Source organism: Notolepis coatsorum (genome assembly GCF_963971535.1).
Source record: "Notolepis coatsorum genome assembly, chromosome: 13".
NCBI classification, from domain to species: domain Eukaryota; kingdom Metazoa; phylum Chordata; class Actinopteri; order Aulopiformes; family Paralepididae; genus Notolepis; species Notolepis coatsorum.
Window position 1 is genome coordinate 106,251,615 of NC_140177.1, and position 20,943 is coordinate 106,272,557.

Genomic DNA, 20,943 nt, shown 5'->3' on the forward strand with positions numbered 1-20,943 from the left:
TATATAGAGAGAGAGCATGTCATTTTGTGTGTTAGAGAGAGATATAGAGCATGTCTGTGTGTTAGAAAGAGAGAGAGAGAGAGAGAGCATGTCTGTGTGTGTGTGTGTTAGAGAGAGAGCATGTATGAGAGAGATAAGCAAAGATGAGCCCCTAAAGGATATTCAACTTTTAATGGAAGAACAAAACAGAAGGAAAAGATAACTTCACAAAGGCAACATGAATATACATAGATCCAAAAGGACAAAGATCAACACTTAAATCCAAAGAGAAGAGGGTCTATACCAGAGAAAACAAAGTAGCAAGGAGCCAATGGCCGACATCAGCTAAATAGGCTAACTGCAAATAGAGTAGCCAGGTACTGACACCAGGCCACACACAGCTTTGGCCAACACTACCCAAGCTACACAAACGACCAAGACAATTCACACACAGCACATGTCGTATCTCCAAATGTTGTGAAGTAACATATGTTTTGCCTGGAAAAAAACATCGTTATTAACAAAACATTCGGGAGGGGAAGGAAGGAAGAGTGGGGTAATGTCCAATGGACATCTTACCTGCACCAAGGAATGCAGGGCGAAAGGCCGCAACACAGGTCTCCACGTTGACAAAAGGCCTCTCGCTGGCGGGACAAAAAGAAGCTATGGCCGGCGCCTTGTCATGGTGCAGGCCCGACTACATCTTCTGTCAAAGATGATGTCGTAGTCAGAGTGCCAGGGCCTGCTATTCTCACGGCTAATGTCAATGGTCGTAGCACAAGCTAACAGCTAACTCTAGGCTAACTGATAGCATCAAGCTAACGTTCCCAGCCGAGCGAAAACGAGCAGCTAACGTCGTAGCTAAACAGCTAACTGGCTAACAGTTAGCTCAACCCGGCTATCGCTAACCACTAGCTAACGCAGAAGCAAGCTATGCGGCTACCACTGAAAAACTGTACAACGTGAGAAAAGCAATACAGGCCAACACTTCAGACAGCCGCTGTGTTTTCCTCTTCTCATCCGAAGAGGGAAGGGAAAAAGAAGGCAATACACGTCCCACTACAGAGTGGTGTTTACCATAGCAGTGCCGGCAACAAGTCCCTCGCGGACTATAGCCGACTTGAGCATGGAGATATTCTCATAATGAAACACCAAGCTCACCTCCCTCGCACCAGGTGCTGACACCAGGCCACACACCGTTAGCTACTACAACAGCTAGCCGGCCCGTTTGGCTCCCGAGAGAGAGAGAGAGATATATCCACGGCGGGAATAGAATAGAGTGCATTAAAAACTCACCAAACGTCCAAGAGGATGGAGACAACCGCGTGGAGTTGACGAAGTTCATCTGCCGAATGACCGTCCTCTTCATCTTGGCATAACAATGCTGCACATGCTCTCTCTAGGTTAGCTAACGCTAGTTAGCCTTTAGCTAAGCTAGCTACTAGCCGACATCATCATGGCTATCCCGACTGAACCACATATTAGCACTCAATATTATAACGTAGCTAAAGCTAACTAGCTGTCCCTGCCTTTAGCCGGGATGGCTAGCCTGACTGAACTGTCTAACATGCAACAACTTTCATCTTCAGTCCATCTGCCGAATGACCGTCCTCTTCGTTTTGGCTGGCATAACTAAGCATAACCTCCAAAGCTGCACGCACGAAATAGTCAAACGCAGCTGACGCACACCAGCGTACACATAATGTAACCCCTCCCTTCTTGAAACCAATAGTATGTCTGCTGCAGAGCCCCAGAGCTCCAATAGAGAATAGTGCAGAGCCGCAGAGCCAGGAACATTCTACAAATGTGTCGAATGTGAAATATATAAGCAAAACTAGATTTTAGGTCTGTGATGAAAAAGGGCCTCGCGGGAAGGGGGGCCTCGCAATTATTTTTTTAAATTTAAAAAAATAATAAAATATATATATATATATTTTTTTGTTCGAGGCCCCCCTTCCCGCGAGGCCCTGTGCGACCGCACTGCTCGCACACCCCCTGAGGCGGCCCTGGGTACCGGTACCTGTGAATCGATACCGGTACCCAACGGTACCTTTTTTCTGTACTTTAGTCTCTAAAAATGTAATCTACCTACCTCAGTTGTGAAAAAAATAAATCCAGACTTCAAATAACCACACTTTCGACCATTTTCAGCTTGCCATTGCCCCGACTGCTTTGTTGTTGAATCAAGTCAAATCCTAGGTAAGCGTATATTGTGCGTGTGAACGTTGACGTGAGAATAAAAAAGTAAAAAAAAATTAAAACATAAAAAAATATATTTTTTATTATAATTTTTTTTTTTCAGTACCGAGATCTGGCACCGACGGATCTCACGTGAATCGGTACTCGGTAGTACCGACGTGATTCGGTAGGTACTTTTAAAAGTACCTAATTCGGTACCCATCCCTAGTAACTAGTCACGCTGCCATGTGACTTTGGTCTCTATTGTATTGGCATGATTGCATTAACATCTGCTTTGTCCTCTTATCTTGGTTACCAGCTGTCACAACACTCCTGAGGGCTCTCCCACGGTTGAGACTGTCCTTTCAGTAACCAACACATTTTTATATTATTGTCAAAAAGGTACACATTATTTGAATTTGTCTAATATCGCTTGCTTCTTCAAGTCAATTTATACAACACAGTCACAGCTCACTGTGAGCAGCAGGGTGTTCATCATGTGTCTAACAGTCACACTGTAGCTCACTGTGAGCAGCAGGGTGTTCATCGTGTGTCTAACAGTCACACTGTATCTCACTGTGAGCAGGGTGTTCATCATGTGTCTAACAGTCACACTGTAGCTCACTGTGAGCAGCAGGGTGTTCATCATGTGTCTAACAGTCACACTGTATCTCACTGTGAGCAGCAGGGTGTTCATCATGTGTCTAACAGTCACACTGTATCTCACTGTGAGCAGGGTGTTCATCATGTGTCTAACAGTCACACTGTATCTCACTGTGAGCAGCAGGGTGTTCATCATGTGTCTAACAGTCACACTGTAGCTCACTGTGAGCAGCAGGGTGTTCATCATGTGTCTAACAGTCACACTGTAGCTCACTGTGAGCAGCAGGGTGTTCATCATGTGTCTAAAGGCCTCTACATGCTACAGCAAATTCAAAGCAACTTCAACACAACATCGGCGCGATTTCAGCGCGCTTGTTGCAGACAGTCTTGTAGACTGTGTTGCGAGGACGTTGCGTACCTGTGTCCAAAATCTAATCTAAAGACCCGTTGCGTTGGTATTGCGTAGCAGTGATTGGTTGGTAGTGAATGGGGGCGGGGCTGTCTGTCACTTCTAGTGTTCCTGGCTCGAGACCAAAAGAAAACTTTCTGACAGGAGCTCGAGACCAAAAGAAAACTTTCTGACAGGAGCTCGATAGCTAGTGTATTGTTTCATTACACTTGTTTAATTGTTTGTTTAAAATGAATCAAATGCAGGAACGTATTGCAGAGGAGGTCCGAAAGTACCAACATTTATATAATAGCGGGTCTAAAGACTACAAGGATAGCATTATGACGATGAATCCGTGGAAGGAGATTGGGGAAACAATGGGGATGGACTGGGTTGATGTGGCGATATAACTATATTACACTATATACAAGAACACAAGCGAAAACAAACATAAACAGGGCTATTATTATACTAACGATGTATGGTTGAGAAGGGAAATCCGTTTGTAATTGCTAGAGTGCGCACTGCGCACCTTCGGCTGCCCAAAGTATTCAGGCGGACTGGGCGCGCTCGAGCCGCACATCCGGGGTACATTTTGTTGCATCATAGGCTGCGCGTTGATTTTGCAGAAGCATAAAGGTAATGTGTCTGCAAGACCGTTGCTTTGTCGATGTTGTGTTGAAGTTGCTTTGAAGTTTCTGTAGCATGCAGAGGCCTTAACAGTCACACTGTAGCTCACTGTGAGCAGCAGGGTGTTCATCGTGTGTCTAACAGTCACAGCTCACTGTGAGCAGCAGGGTGTTCATCATGTGTCTAACAGTCACACTGTAGCTCACTGTGAGCAGCAGGGTGTTCATCATGTGTCTAACAGTCACACTGTAGCTCACTGTGAGCAGCAGGGTGTTCATCATGTGTCTAACAGTCACACTGTATCTCACTGTGAGCAGCAGGGTGTTCATCATGTGTCTAACAGTCACACTGTAGCTCACTGTGAGCAGGGTGTTCATCGTGTCTAACAGCAGCATGACCGTAGTCACTGTCATGAAAGTTTGCGTCATTATTTCTATTTTTGGGACTCCCAAATAGCCCAGACCGAACGGTCTTTGTCCCTACAGTAGGATCATCCTTAAACAGAGGTATGTACTGTAGAGTACTGAGCTGTCCTTGTTTTTCCTTTAAAAAATAGGTGTACTCTCAAATTCTGCCTCTGTTACGCCTGATTTCAGAAGCTCCACTCATCACACTTTCTCTTCCCCTCTCCTCTCATCTACTACTCCTGTTTCCTCTCCTCTCCTGCCCTCTGTTCTCCTCTCCTCTACTAATCTTGTTTCCTCTCCACTCTTCTGCTTTCCTCTCCTCTCCTCTCCTCTCCTCCCCTCCCCTCTCCTCTCTTTTGGACACTCCATTGTCAATCTTTACAGGGAATATTGCTCTGGCAACCAGGAAGAGGGTCACGCCAAGCATTAATCTTTCATATCTAAATTTGTGCAGCGCAAAGATAAAATGTTCTGTACTTTGTAGGGTCCACTATTAGTTCCATGCTTTTATTTATATATCCAGGCCTGTTCATAATTCATATGTTTTGGACCCACCAATCCTGATGCACTTTCATGAAAGGAATGCGGATATGCATGCAGGCAACACACTGCACAATACAGAAAGAACACAGGGAGAGGGGTTCTACTCAGTAGTTTTCTGGTTTCTTTTGTATTTCTTCTCAACCTCCCTTACTTTGAGGGCAGCTATGGGTCTAATGCACACTAAATGAAAGTATACGGGTCCCAATCATGTACTTTCTGTATGACAGCTTGCTAGAGATGTGGCCCTTTAAAGCAGAACAGTAAGAAACATTGTGTAAAAGGCACACAGATATTCTTGTTTTAAAGCTCCAATTTCTGGCTGGACCTGGATGGTGTGGCCCTACAGTATATGAGGCAATGTCAGTTACTGACTGACTTCCCATTGTTGAAACGTGCATGCGTCTCACACTGGCATGTTTTCAGGTCCGGCTTAATTAGGCTTGCCTAGTCTTATTTTAGAAGTTATGATACAAACATGAGAGATTCTTGAAGAGATGGATTTGTAAATGGAACATAAGCTATTTGGAACATTATTAAGTCTTTGTAAAACAGAAATACGTGTATTTTTGCTCCAGTGTACAAAAATGTACCTCTCAACATAAACATTATCTTTTATACAGCAAATGTAATTCAAAATCTGTTATCTGTTGTTAGTCCTTGTACGATAGATAATCGATGTTGAATGGGCCATAGTAATGTCAATTTAGCAATACAATTTAAAAAGTTATAGCCCTGCAAAGAAGGTGAACATCTCCATAGGCTTAGAGTGGTGGCAGAGAGTGGTATGAGAGGGGCAAACTGCGTGGCAGTTAATGTGTTAAGAAACAACAATGAATACAAGAATGGTAACAATAAGTAGTAGTAGTAGTAGTAGTATATTATAAAATAAAATATAAAATGAGGTAAGTCAAATAGTCAATTATTTACGTGCGTGTGTGTCCAATAACAATAAGCAGTAGTACTATAAAATAAAATATACAATGAACTCAGATTAAATAAAATAGTACATTTTTACAGAAAGTGTGTTGTGTAAAAGTGCATGTGCATATTAAGGTGCAATGCAGGGTGTGCTGTGTGTGTGTGTGTGTGTGTGTGTGTGTGTGTGTGTGTGTGTGTGTGTGTGTGTGTGTGTGTGTGTGTGTGTGTGTGTGTGTGTGTGTGTGTGTGTGTGTGTGTGTGTGTGTGTTCAAGAGATTTCTTAAGAGCTATCTCCTGTTCTTGTCCTTGTTCAGGAGTCTTGTGGCTTGCGGGGAAAAAGCTGTGCCTGAACCTGCTGGTTCTTGTGCAGACGCTTCTTATCCCAGATAATGAGGTTTCTCTAATGTGGTCTCTCTCCTTCCCGGCTCCCCAGGCCCCTACTGACCAGAAGAAGCTGAGCCATGCTGGGTCGAGGCCCTCCCTCTCCGAGAGCAGCGGTCCGCTCCCTCAGATAGCCATGAACACCTGCAAGTACAATGGCGGAGTGGTGAGACCGCTGGTGGGCAGCCTGGCGTCCTCGTCGCGCCGCAACCTCGCCGAGCTCGACTCGGAGACGCAGCCCCTGCAGACGCTGCACAGCTCCGGGCTGGAGGTGGTGGTCTCCAAGGGCAACGGCGGCGAGGACCCCAGCAAGGCGTCCAACGAGAGCCTAGTCAGGGAGGGGGGCGGGGCGGCGTGCACGGGGCCACAGAAGAAGAACAAGGACATCGGCTACAAGCTCGGTCACCGGAGGGCGCTGTTCGAGAAGCGGAAGAGGCTCAGCGACTACGCACTCATCTTCGGAATGTTCGGGATCGTCGTCATGGTGACGGAGACGGAACTGTCATGGGGGGTTTATACTAAGGTGGGTGAAATACGGCTGTGGGAGTAGTGTGTGTGTGTGTGTGTGTGTGTGTGTGTGTGTGTGTGTGTGTGTGTGTGTGTGTGTGTGTGTGTGTGTGTGTGTGTGTGTGTGTGTGTGTGTGTGTGTGTGTGTGTGTGTGTGTGTGTGTGTGTGTGTGTGTGTGTGTGTGTGTGTGTGTGTGTGTGTGTGTGTGTGTGTGCGTGCATATGTATGTGTGTAGATGTATTGTACAGTATGAATCAGGACTATCAGACAGTTTGGGAGATATAGGCTTTTTGAAATTTGACCTTGAATTATAGCGCCCCCATCTGGCCAGTTGGGGTCATGTTACACATACCGTTGTGCTGCCAACTCTATCAGGCTGCCAAGTGTAATTTCTCTAGCATGTAATATAGCATCATCTCACAGGAACCAGTGAAAGGGGATTTTGAAAACAAACAAAACCAAAGCATCAGGGTAGTGATGAGCACTAAATGGGTCATTTTGCATCACACTTGCATTACACTTGCATTACACACTTGCACAGAGATGTAAAGCAATCTTACATATTGATACGTTGATTTAATCGTCTGTTTGATTAGTTGATGAAATCCTATGACCACTGTCTGACATGGATTAATCTGAAATGTGCAGCAGCTGTGGTTGTATAAAGAGCATGTCTGGCTACAGGGCTGGGCAGAGGGTCCATCCTTAAAGGGATAGTTCAGATTTTTTTTTTCATGAAAGATTCATATCAATGAAAAGTGTGTCTAAAGCTCTTTTATCACTATCTACCTGGATATCAACAAAATCAAACCATTTCAGATATCCAATCTGCTTCCTCAAGTTATACACACAAGTTACCCTGATCGGCCCATCAATCACATCTAGCTGCTTTGATTGGCCCATCAGTCAACCACTATGTCTGATTGGCCCATCAGTCACATCTAGCTGCTCTGATTGGCCCATCAGTCAATCCCACTTTGTCTGATTGGCCCATCAGTCACATCTAGCTGAGAGGACATGGTGCTCCCAATGGTTCTCACAGGCACCATTTGGGGCTTTGAGGCACCCATAGGTTCTTGAGGGAACCCAGGGGATATTAGAGGCACTTCCAATTTCTACAGTGTATAATGTCTAGTGAATACTGGGCCACACCCCCTCAGCCTACTGAGAGTTGGCTGTGCTCAGAGAGGGTGACCTAAAACACTTATAACAAATCAAATGATCTGAAGCTGGAACAATTATACTCATTAACAGTCCACAATAGGCAATTTATGTATTAAAACATACATTGCTTTACACAATTGTACACAATTGTACTGGATCTTTAACTCATTGGACGCCACTCACAAAAAAATTAAAAAGAATCGGTATTCAATTTGCATACCGCCCCAACAGGTCCATGGAGGACGCCATAGCCCATGTGCTGCACACAGCAGCATCACACCTGGACAAGAGGAAGGGGAACTATGTGAGAATGCTATTCATCGACTACAGCTCGGCATTCAATACCATAGTCCCCTCCAAACTCATAGCCAAGCTCAGGGACCTGGGCTTGAACTATGACCTCTGCCAGTGGGTCTTGGACTTCCTGACGGGCAGACCCCAGGTGGTGAGAGCAGGCAACTGCACCTCCTCATCCATCACCCTCAACATAGGGGCCCCCCAGGGCTGTGTTCTGAGTCCCCTCCTCTACTCCCTGTACACACACGACTGTGTGGCTCAGCGGAGTAACAACACAATCATCAAATTTGCTGACGACACAGTAGTGGTGGGCCTGATCTCTGCAAACGACGAGAGGGCCTACCTGGAAGAGGTCAAGGTCCTGGCGGGATGGTGCCAGGAGAACAGCCTCTCCCTGAACGTCAGCAAAACAAAGGAGATGATTGTGGACTTCAGGAGGTCGGGGGTCAAGGACTACAGCCCCCTCAGCATCGACGGGGCACCGGTTGAGAGAGTGAACAGCTTTAAGTACCGAGGACTTGACATGGACCACACACATTGACAGTGTTGTGAAGAAGGCACGACAACGCCTCTACTTCCTCAGGCGCCTAAGGAAGTTCCAAGTCAGTCAGAAGATCCTTAAGAACTTCTACTCATGTACAATAGAGAGCATCCTGACTGGCAACATCACCTCCTGGTTTGGGAATAGCACTGCACAAGACCGAAGCAGACTACAAAGAGTGACACGTTCAGCCGAACGCACAATTGGAGGGGGGCTCCCCACCCTCCAGAACATTTACAACAAGCGTTGCAGGGGCAAGGCTAAGAGAATCATTAAAGACTCCAGTCACCCGAACAACTGCCTCTTTGAACTGCTGCGGTCAGGCAAGCGATACCGGAGTCTCAAGGCGAGCACAGAAAGACTCAGAAGAAGCTTCTATCCCCAGGCCATCAGGCTGCTAAACGAACAATGAACACTACACAACAACAACCATCAAACGCACATAGCACACACATCCACACGCACACACTCACTTTAAACAAACACACTGTAGCACCCACCCCACACACTTTATAGCACACACCCACTTTAAACAAACACACTGTAGCACCCACTCCCCACACTTTATATTTATTGATGAAGGATTGCACTACAACTCGTACACCTTACTGTAAATTGTACCTAAATTGTACCTCATCCCATTTCTGCTTTGCACTATATAGTACTGTACATTAGTACACTGCATAGTATTGTATATTATATGGTAACTCAGTTACGTCTATTCTGCATCGAACACTGTACATATGTCTATACTGAACACTGTGACCTCATTTTCTACTTCTAAATTACATGCTATACTATGTTATTTGATACTATCTTGTCTAGCACAGTCTCTGGAGCGTAACAGTAAGAAGCATTTTGTATGAAAGTATTCTGTACTTCTGTATGACAACTATTAAATAAACTTGAAACTTGAACTTGAAGGATGGAGACCTTATTCTCATCAGAGTTTAGTCTGAGGTCACTGATTATTTTGGTGAGGGCAGTTTCAGTGCTATGCTATTTTATGAATCCTGAATTCTTCTAAGATTGTGTTCTCTTCATTGACATTGATGTCTCATGAGCAAATTTTATATGTACATCAACTTATAAAGAGTATTACTAATAAAATTAATTTTTGATATTGTAACTCATGGACTTTGTTCACTTTATTATATCTGTTGGGTGTATTACTACCACTTTACCTGTAAGAAGTGTCAACATGGCACACCACTGGCCGTCTCTTTCTCTTCTCAGAGGGTTTTGCAACCACGACATGGTTAATAGGTACTGGCTGTATTTTATCACCTCTGGGGACATGCCATTGCTGTGGTATGCTGGTGCAACTTTGTTGTTCTGGTATGTGGGTAAAGTTGTGCCATTTGAATCCTTGAAGAGACTTGACAATGCCAACGACATGGGAACAGTGTCCATTTATCCTGAAAATACACATGCAACAATCAAATGGTTGATAGCTACTCCACACATCAATATACAGCTGCGCCAACACTAAAAGGTAAGCTAGCTAATTACAGTAGTTCAAATTCAAAGGTTTATTTGTCACCTACATACCGCGACATGTGTGATTAGTAGGGCTGCAACTAATGACTAATTTGGTAGTCGACTAATCTGCCGATTATTTTTTCGATTAGTCGACTAATCGAAAACCAATGTAAACAACAACAAAAAAAAAGTGGCTTCTCAGCTCTGGTCCAGCTGAAGACAGAGCAGAGGAACAGATTGGACATTGAGCAGAGTTGCTTGTCTACCATCGCCCCAGACTTTGAGACTCTTGTCGCAGGACCAAACAACAACATCATAACATGATGATCCCATAGCAAATTAAAATAATGACTCATGAAACATTTGAATTTGGATCTTTAAGCCACTTTAAATGAAAATGTATTTGAAGAACAATACAGCAATCACTCATAACAAGATAAATAAATTAAATAATACAAATTAAAGTGGAAGTGTACTTTAAATAACTTTTGTTTGCTGTGTGTGAGAGGAGTCCGTGTGTGTGTGTATGTGTGTGTGTCTTACTCTGATCGCTGTGTGAGTGAGAGGAGTGTGTGTACTGTGTAATTTGTGTGTGTCTTACTCTGATCGCTGTGTGAGTGAGAGGTGTGTACTGTGTAATTTGTGTATGTGTGTGTGTCTTACTCTGATCGCTGTGTGTGAGTGAGAGGAGTGTGAATGTGTGTGTGTCTTACTCTGATCGCTGTGTGTGAGAGAGAGGAGTGTGAATGTGTGTGTGTCTTACTCTGATCGCTGTGTGTGAGTGAGAGGAGTGTGTATGTGTGTGTGTCTTACTCTGATCGCTGTGTGTGAGTGAGAGGAGTGTGAATGTGTGTGTGTCTTACTCTGATCGCTGTGTGTGAGAGAGAGGAGTGTGAATGTGTGTGTGTCTTACTCTGATCGCTGTGTGTGAGTGAGAGGAGTGTGTATGTGTGTGTGTCTTACTCTGATCGCTGTGTGTGAGTGAGAGGAGTGTGTATGTGTGTGTCTTACTCTTATCGCTGTGTGTGAGTGAGAGGAGTGCGTGTGTAATGTATTGTGTGTCTAGTCTGATCATCATCTCCTGCAGGGGAACAATGTTTTCAATGTCCAAAATTTGCTATGGGATCATCATGTTATGATGTTGTCTGGAACCCTGCGAAGCCACTCTCACAAAGATAGGTAGTGCACAAATTTTATTTTATTTTTATTTTATTTTTATGACTAATCGACGCAACAATTTCTCGTCAACGATTTTTTATAATCGACGTTGTCGATTATGTCGACTAATCGTTGCAGCCCTAGTGATTAGCATAACGTTAGATGATTAGCCCATTGTAGCTAGCAGTTAGCAGATACTAGGCTTAAATCTTCATTCACTCTAACAATTTTATAATAAGGGACCACTAACATACTCACCCTGCTTTACATGTGCAGTAGGACTCCACAATTGTATCCTGACGAATTACAATGTGGAGTTTGTGAGGCGTTTGTGTCTTCCGCATAGACCGCCAACACTTGGCATCAACTTTGACGTTGTCATCTCCTTCTCTGTCCGAAATCCTAATTTCATGGATATATCCTTGAGTAAAATAATTCAGGCCTTTCTGGAGAACTCTCTTCGATAGAGTAGCGGCATTGGGCAAATAACTGATAGCAATAGTTTCAGGAATCCTTAAGAGAGAATCCATGTTGTTCGATTGACATGTGGTTGTTTCAGTGTGCCTGTGAGAACATTTGGGAGAGCTTGGGAGACCATAGCAACAGTAACACGGGGGGCGGGACTTCCTGTCAGCGCGGAAAGGTGTATTGTTAACACTTTGAGCGCCACTCACGGCTAAACTCGGGTTTACGATTGTGACGTTGAAAGCCACTTCACGGCTTTTCTCGGATTATTATTATTTTTTTCTATTAGCGATCTGAAATCATATTGCATCACCCGAGCCTACCGTTGGAGATCCAGGGGCCGCCGGCGATCAGATGTGAAAAAAGCGCCCCTATCGTCTCCCAGATGGTAAATCACCCTTTTGGAATGGACTCAATGAAAATGGATGGGGTAAAAAAATATTCCAGTCCACATTTTCCAGTCCACTGATGCAGCCGGAGTTACCAGAGTTCATTCTGGAGCCTCTGAGCCACGGCGAGCATGGGTTATACTGTACACACGTTGGATCAATATACTTATCGATTTTTTCGAATGGTGATCAGGAATTGGAATATACCATTTGGATACCATCTGATGTCAGGTAAGGAATCGATGTTATCAGTGTTAGGATAATCAGACTCGTTTTCATCGAGATATAAGCGTTTCCACTATATGTGATATGGCTGTTTTACTGTAAAAGCCATGAGGAAATAATAGCAGCGATTATCAGCGCACGGCACGAGCTCTAGCGTTTATTTGAAAACGATTCATAAATAGACCGACAAATGATAACGTTCTGGAATATTCCAGTAAAAGGCGATGTGTTGTTTTTTCTTCTTCGAAACCGAGTGGTTTTCAAAATGCTATAAAAAGGAAATGAAGCGATAAAAACACAATCTGCTTTGCCAATGTTGACTGGAAAATGATTCTTTGATAAGCGATGGGCAGATTAGACACATAATTTAAAACATAGATTAGGCGATATCATAGGCGGAGTTTGAACTTGACGCCAGGGGGTGCAACCATAGATAGATATCTATGGGTGCAACTGCTTGGCGAACTATACCCGCGCGCGCGCGATTTTTTTTGACCTTTATTTTATTATTTTAGCGTTTTTACAATGCCCTAACCCCTAATTTTTTATTTTATTTAGGTAGTACAGCAGCACACACACACACTCACACACACAGCACTACGGGGGATCATTTTTAACTGACTTAGGCTCTAATTATTATTATTCATAGAGACTCTCGAGCAATAATAATTATTACAGCCTCCATTTTTCGTGGACGAAAAATATACCAGGCTATAGATATCAATTTTCCCGAAATAACGCTACCTGCCTCGACAAAATTCGTGCATTGGTTATCCAGATACATTAATTATCATCTCAGAATAAGTGGCTTTGTATCGCGCTGCTGCTGCTGGCCGCGCGTTGCCGTTAACCCTTTCACTGCCAGTGCTGCCACACTACAGAAGGTTCGCCTTATAATGTGACATGATTACTACTATAAAATGAATGTATTGTAAAACAAAACATAATAGAATTCAGATTTGTTTCTCACAATTATTATAATTTTATTAAAATAAAAATAATCTTGATAAAAAAAAAAAAAAAAAAAAAAAAAAAAAGGCAATTTCACCCCCGGCCACCAGGGGGTGCAATGCACCCCCTGAACCCCCATAAACTCCGCCCATGGGCGATATTAACGTTACATGGGCCGTGGACCGTGGCATCAACAGGGTAAAAAGGAAAACACGGCCTGGCACTGAAAGTGTTAAGGGGATGCAGACCAGAGAAAGACGTTTGTCTTGGTTACATCAGGGTCCCCCATTGTGTGTGTGTCCCCCAACCGACCCCACTTCTATGTTTCAATAAATTATTTGCATTTAAAACTATTAACACTGACTCATTCCTTCAGTCCACTCAAAATTATGCTAATATTCCTTATGTTGTTTATGATATTAATTGAAAATAGCATATGAGAGTATTATAGTAATAATAACACATGGCGATATACTAAATGACAGCCAAACATGGCACTGCAACTAAATAACACAAATACAATAGGCACATTTGTGACTGTTACAAATATAACACGTTTTATACTTGTGCTACAAGATTTTGGCCTGTGCTACAAAACTATCAACCTCTGTAGCACCAGTGCTATGTGCAAAAAAAGTTAACGTACAGCCCTGCCTAAACACACTTTATATTTATTGATAAAGGATTTGCACTACAACTCGTACACCTTACTGTAAATTGTACCTAAATTGTACCTCATCCCATTTCTGCTTTGCACTATATAGTATTGTATATTAGTACACTGCATAGTATATTATATGGTAACTCAGTTACGTCTATTCTGCATCGAACATTGTACATATGTCTATACTGAACACTGTGACCTCATTTTTTACTTCTAATTTACATGCTATACTATGTTATTTCATACTTATCTTGTCTAGCACAATCTCTGGAGCGTAACAGTAAGAAGCATTTTGTATAAAAGTATTCTGTACTTCTGTATGACAACTATTAAAGAAACTTGAACTTGAACTTGAACTCGCCAACACTTGAGCGCCAAACCCGAGAAATGTCGAGTTTTCTATTGTTATTTCTTTTATTCGAAATTCCCATTCATAATCCATCGAGGGAGCCTGTGTTATCATTGGGAATGAGTCTGAGATCGCAAACGTCTAATACCGCCGCCTGCCGCCTTGCAGCTGGTATTGCACATCCTTTGAAACTCTCTGGCTTGGGTTGTGCGTCGTTCTAAAAAGTCTGAGTCGGGTTTTTCTTGTCGGGCAGGACAAGTGTTTATAACGCATGGATTGAGGAGAATCAAGCACTCCCGGTTCATGTTCGTTGGTGGATTATGTTGGCAACCCGATCGACATCAATACTTGGAATGGTGATCAGATAATTGGAATATTCTTTTTGGAGTACATCCTAGTCAAGGTAAGGGCTATATGGTATCAATCTTGCGTTGATCCAAGAATCCATTCACTGCGATCTGACAGTATATGTGTAATGTGTGTGTGTAACGTATTCCGTTGGTGGCGATCAAAGCATGGAAAAATGACCCCCCCCCCCACACCCTTTCATGCATTCATGATGAAACATAATACCGATAATATAGCATTGATTTCAGATTGATTGTTGATACAGGCGAGAAACGCCATGGTTTTTAGTGAAATGCACCAAACGCTGCATAGCGTTGTTTTCTGGGATTAGACAGGATTACTCTAAAACTATACTCATATTCACCACGGTATAAAACGGGAATGTGTGGATGAAAAAATTATTTCTTTTTCACAAATTGAATGATAGATACTCGATATCAAATGAGCAATAGTATTATATCCATAGCTATGATATATAATATAGTTTGAGCCCTGCAAACACTGCCATGGGCCTTGGGCTATGGCTGGATGAAAAGCTATCTTTTAAAGCGCATATTGGAAACCTCACAAAGAAACTTAAACTAAAACGTTAGGTTATGACTATAACCAAGTTCTGTTAATTAGGGGTGACGCTTGGCATCACACTGCACTATCTCACGTACGTGCACGCACACTGAATAAATTCCACAAATGTACCTTTAATACCAGTATTAGTCTGACCACACCCCTCATCAGCTTACCTTCATAAGCAGGTGTGTGGTCACCTGCTCTCCTCCTTCCCAAGCTTTCACCACAAGGTGAGGTCAAGGGCTGCAGCGGCCGTCGGATGCCAAGCGTCACCCCTAATTAACAGAACTTGGTTATAGTCATAACCTAATGTTCTGTTCCATTAGGGGCTCTGCTTGGCATCACACTGCACAAAGGGAGGCCAAGCGGAGCCGCTGGCCGACAAATACACCCCGCTGAAGGCCCCCCACAACCAACAGAACAGGAAGGGCCGAGCCCCCCCGACCCCCCCTAATGGAGGGCACCCTCCCTATTAGAGGTTTACCGAGAGGGCGACGGACCCGACCGCGCGAAGAGGCACTCAAGCAACTCAACGCACAGGGTGAGCAGACCGTGGCTTGACCCCACGACTACACCCACGCACAACCCACATGCCACCCGGGAACGAACGTAGGGAACAACCTCGTTACTGCCCCCAGAATCACGGGATCAAGGGCAAACCCAACCCCGTGGCAAGGCCGTAGCAACGGAGCGCGAAGGAAGACCCAGACCCACCAAAAGGACTGGACTCCCTGGAATGGGGGCCCGGAGAAGTCCATGATGCCAGCATCAAGACCCCACCAGGTGGGCACCTAGTGACCCCGCCCCCCACATCGCCAGCGTATTCGGACAAAGGCCCCTCAGCCGAGCGGGCCCTGTCCTCCCCAACAGTACACCGCCTGGAACACAGGCACTGCAACAGGCAGACAGCATGGTCGTAACACACAAGAGTTAACCAACGGAAGCAGGCAGTGCACCGGGAAAAAAGACCAGGCAACAGGCTGTCAACCCAAGCCTGGAGACTGCGGACGAGACAGGCGCCAGAAAGGACAGCTGAACACAGCCGCCCCGGCGGAAGGGGCGTATGCTGGCGTTGTCGCATAACCAAGCCTCCACAGAGAAGGCTGATACGATCGGCATACGTCATGGACGTGCAGGGGCACCCTCAACCGGAGAAACCGGGAGTTGACACTGCAGCAACACACCAGAGAACCAACCACCCAGGCATTACCCTATGCAATGGTTGGTCCCATAACCCCTCAGGAAAGAAACCCCAAAAACACCACTGCCGCAGCCCGCGTTCTGGTTTCCAACAGGGCCATCCCGGGCCTACGGGTCAACAAAACATTACCCCGGACCGGGCCCGGTGATACGGGGAGCACAGGGTCCCCCGAGGAGGCTAAAACCACCCCAACAGGCCCCTCTGCGCCAAGCGCAAGAGAAGAGCGTAAAAAATGGAAGACCAGCCCCAGCACCCCGCACTCGGTATTCCCAGGAGGTCACCCAACCAAGTACCAACCAAGACCAACCTGCACAGCGGCCGAGATCCGACGAGATCGGGCGCGTACAGGTTGGCACGGCCGTAAGCCATTACGACAGTGCAGAATACAACGCACCCAACAAGGGTTCCATAACGCTCAACCCTGTGACACCCGGACCGACCTAGCATCTTTTCCCCCTGAAAAAAACCCAAGTCCCTCAGGGTACCAGAACAGCAGATCTGCATCCCCGGCGGACAACGGGTGTAACTGATCTGGACCAGCGCGACCAGAACCAGTCCCGTGCCCTAACCACGCCGACCTGCCAACCCCAGGAGAAGGGGCAGATATGCGTGTTGATCCCAAAACATAAAAAGAAGGCGCCACCTAGACGTTTCGGTACGAACCGCGCCCGGTGGCCCACCCCTAGGGCGTGAGACCCTTCCCCATATGTCCAGACCCATTCCGTTATCATCCCCTGACATGAACGGGAACCCATCGACAACCACACAGGGTGTCGGAAGAGGAAAAACCCCCATCCCAATTGCTTCATAAAAAACGCTGTTTCAACCCCAAGCAATCAAGGCGCGCCAGTCAGCCAATGCCCCAAAAGAACATCCTGAGCTAGCACTATGTGTGCGTTTGGACATACCCACATCAACAATAGGCCGCTTAGACCACCTTATTGAATCCCCAAGACGCCCAGGGGAACGACAAGAGGGGCGAGATGCAATCAACTCCATGAATGAATGAATGAAAAACTTTACCCAACAGACTGCAGAAAGGGTACAACCCAGTACGGCAATACACACAATTGGTTAAGGGGAGGCAGACCTGAGAAAGACGTTAGTCTTGTTTCCATCAGGGACCCTCATTTCCAATCCATATAGACACATCCAACTCTTTATAATAATAAAGAAAAAGTATCACCCGTATGACCCAACTGCACAGCTGGGAGTAAAAAACCTGTTTTCACATGATTTTAATCCAGTCACTCTTTTTAATCAGAGTGTAAGACCAGACCCTCCCAGAAACACCTTCCCACATGAGTTCATAGTCATGAAAAAGATATGCCAACTGTGAGTCACGTGACCAACCGACTCAAGTTGACACATAAATCGGGCGCAGCAGAACTGTGAGCCCTACGCCCTAAACTCGACACCTTTAAGACACCAACTCATGGAAGGCGTCGCCATAGCAACACCGCTACAACGGGCGGGGAAACCTGCCGGCTCCTGTCATGTAATAGGAGTCGGTAGAATAACCCTCCCCCCCCCCAAGACGTCCCACCGGCTTGGCCCTGACTGGCTCAGCAGAAGAGATCAAAAATCCCCTAAACCAATCAAGTGGGAAAAGGAGGGGTTTATTCGACACCCCCTCCCGAAAAAACACCCTTCATCCCTACACACAGAAAAACAACCGTAGCCATCTTGAAAACCTCCGGTAGAAAGCAATGCATAGCAAAAGCTAATACAATGCCCGCTACCCACAAAAATGTGAACAGGTTTTACAACAAAACACAAGTCGCCTGTGCGTGAATCCTACACCCGTTGACTATGTCGTACATAGGAAAAAAACGCTGATCGAGAGTAAACGGCTAGGCCGTGAAATATGTGTGTACGAGTATTACTGCGACTAAACAACACAGCATTGTGAGACACATATACTTAGTTCAAGCAATGGAATAACACCAGTTTCTACTTGCATGTGGAGCATCAAGCTAATAGAACCTATTACAGAGTGTACGTTGCAGACCTTGCTTAACCTCGTAACACAACACGACTCATCCCACAACATAAAAAGGGCAGATTCATATATACACAACCCCACCATATGAATTGTTTGAAGAAACACACAGTTTGTTCGGCCAAAACACAGTCCCCCTCACATCGGGGAACTTTTTTATTAAACTAAATAAAGTGTTTTAAGGCACAAAATCATAGAGGGGCCGGGGAGGGTGTAGAGGAGAGGGGACACAGAGGGGAAAAAGTCACTCAACGGCATCTGCCACCTCGCGCCGCTCGAGTCTTGCCACCCCGAGGAGCCCCGGAGGGACGGTAGGTTACAGTCTGCTGGACACGACGTTCCCTACCGTCTCCTCCGGTCGTGGATGGGCCGGCGGTGGCAGAAGCGCCGTTTCGTCCCCTGGCCCTCTTGGCAGGGCCAGCAGCGGCGGCGGAGGCAGTGGTAGCGGCGACGGAGACAGCTCGACGTCGCGGAAGCCTTCTGACTCCACCGGCAAGGACGGGAGGCGGAAAATGGGGTTGGAGAATGGACCTCTCCTCTGCCATCTCTCTGCATGTTGAGGTCATCAACCGCAGGGCCTTCCCGAATAGGCCAGCGTCGGAGAGGGCGGCCATCAGAAGAGGAGCTCTCTTCTTCTCTGGCACACGGGCCTGCTCCAGCCAAAGGTGACACTGGCCCAGGGTGGCCAGGGCGCGCACTTTCCCCATGGCTATGGCCAGCACCTGGGAAAGGTGCAGGACAGCTCCCGCAGCCTGGGTGATCTGATCGCATTTCACCTCGTTCAGATCCGTGCCGCCCGTCATTATCCCCGATACAAATCTAGCCAGGTGGGCGATGTTAGACGCCGCAGCTAGCGATTGTGTACCAGCGATGAATGACTGGTCACCCCAATAAGCCAATCGCCTAGCCGATTTCCCCTGGAGGACCGGCTTGCATAGGGGTTCCCACACCATATCCGGACAGAGGAGCGCGGCCATCGGACTGTCAAGCCGAGGCACGCCCTCCCCCATACCTTTGACTAACCCCGACACCCGCGTAACTGGTACGTAGGCGGGAGTTAGTCCCATGATGTTGGACACCGCCTGACCCCGACGAACATAGGCCCCCATCGATGGGAAAAATGGGTAGACAACGTCCACCCCTTTCACTGGGGGACGCTGCCAGGGATGGCCTATGAGGTCATCAGGGACAGGTGCAGGCAATGGCAGCGGCAGCGGCACGCCGTTTGCGGCGGCGGCTACCGCCATGAGCTCGGGAAACAAGGCCCCCAGTTCCCCCTGCGAACCTTCCTCCACCGACCCCGCATCCCTCACATGCAGCAGGCTGCGACTGGTCAAGGAGCCACAGTCTGATGTGGCCGACAGTAGGGCATCCTGCTGATGAGGCCAAGGTGGTTCCTCGACATCCTCGAACAGGGCACCCCATGGAGCCATTTCCCCCCCCTCCGGGGTCTCCTGAGGAGGGATACTCTCCTCCACGGGGCCATCATACAAAAACCCGTCCGCCTCGTCCATGAAGTCCTCAGTCTCCATTGGAAATCCAGAGCCGGACGCATCTTCGCTGGTCTCCAGCAGTTCCCCAAACACAGGCCGTTCGCGCCTGCACGCTACCATCTTGCGACGTGAACGGGCAGATGCGAAAAGTTTGCGTCGCAAATCCTCTGGCTCCAAGACAACCCCCCGTTCACCAACGGGCGATTCCCCAGAACCAGAGGAACCAGAGTCGAGATCAGGCCATCGCCGGAGCGACGGCACCGACCCCTCGGCTCTTCGGTGAGGCAAACTATCCATCGGCTGCCTCCTGGGCTGGGTCGGCAACCACGGAAGTGGCAACAGCCCAGCACCAAGGCGCACGACGGAATGGAGAACCGCTGGTGAAGAGTAGGTCTAGCGGGTCTACTCTCCGCGGAATACATTATGACCCAACTTTTTCTTGTACAACAGATGTGAGAGAAGAAAAAATTAAGCACAATGTAAACCCGTCACAACTCTTTTCAACTAACAACACGTCAAGTGGGGTACTACCGAGGCACTTCCTTGTGGTGAAAGCGAGAAGGAGGAGAGCAGGTGACCACACAACTGCTTATGAAGGTAAGCTGATGAGGGGTGTGGTCAGACTAATACTGGTATTAAAGGTACATTTGTGGAATTTATTCAGTGCGCGTGCACGTACGCGAGATAGTGCAGTGTGATGCCAAGCAGAGCCCCTAATGGAACAGAACTTGTTTTTTTCTTTCGCAACAAACAATGCTTTTCTTTTGAGGCCAGAAAGAAACTTGTTCAAGCCACATTCTTGTCTGTAATTGACTATGGTGACATAATATATATGCATGCTGCCTCTTCAATGCTAAAAAAGCTAGACAGTGTGTATCATGCTTCTCTGCGCTTCATCACTAGTGGCAAAGGGCTTACTCACCATTGTGTGCTTTACCAAATGGTAGGATGGACCTCTCTGTACGTACCGAGGAAATCCCACATGTTTGTTTTTATATAGGCCATCCTAGGGAAGCTTCCCCTATATCTTTCCAACCTAATTAGCTTTGCCTCTAGCAGCTACCATACCAGGTCCACAAGATGGCTACTTTTAAAAAACCAGAGAATAAACA

The 20,943-nt window shown here is 46.3% G+C and overlaps 1 protein-coding gene across 1 annotated transcript in view; it reads left to right on the top strand.

The window, feature by feature from the left end:
* kcnn1a (potassium intermediate/small conductance calcium-activated channel, subfamily N, member 1a) overlaps window positions 1-20,943 on the top strand; it is a gene marked incomplete at its 5' end in the record, with an annotated part of 233,017 nt that overhangs the window by 111,127 nt on the left and 100,947 nt on the right. Inside the window, 1 exon segment of the mRNA XM_084326864.1 lies at window positions 6,080-6,550. Coding sequence (XP_084182990.1) covers window positions 6,080-6,550 — 471 coding nt within the window.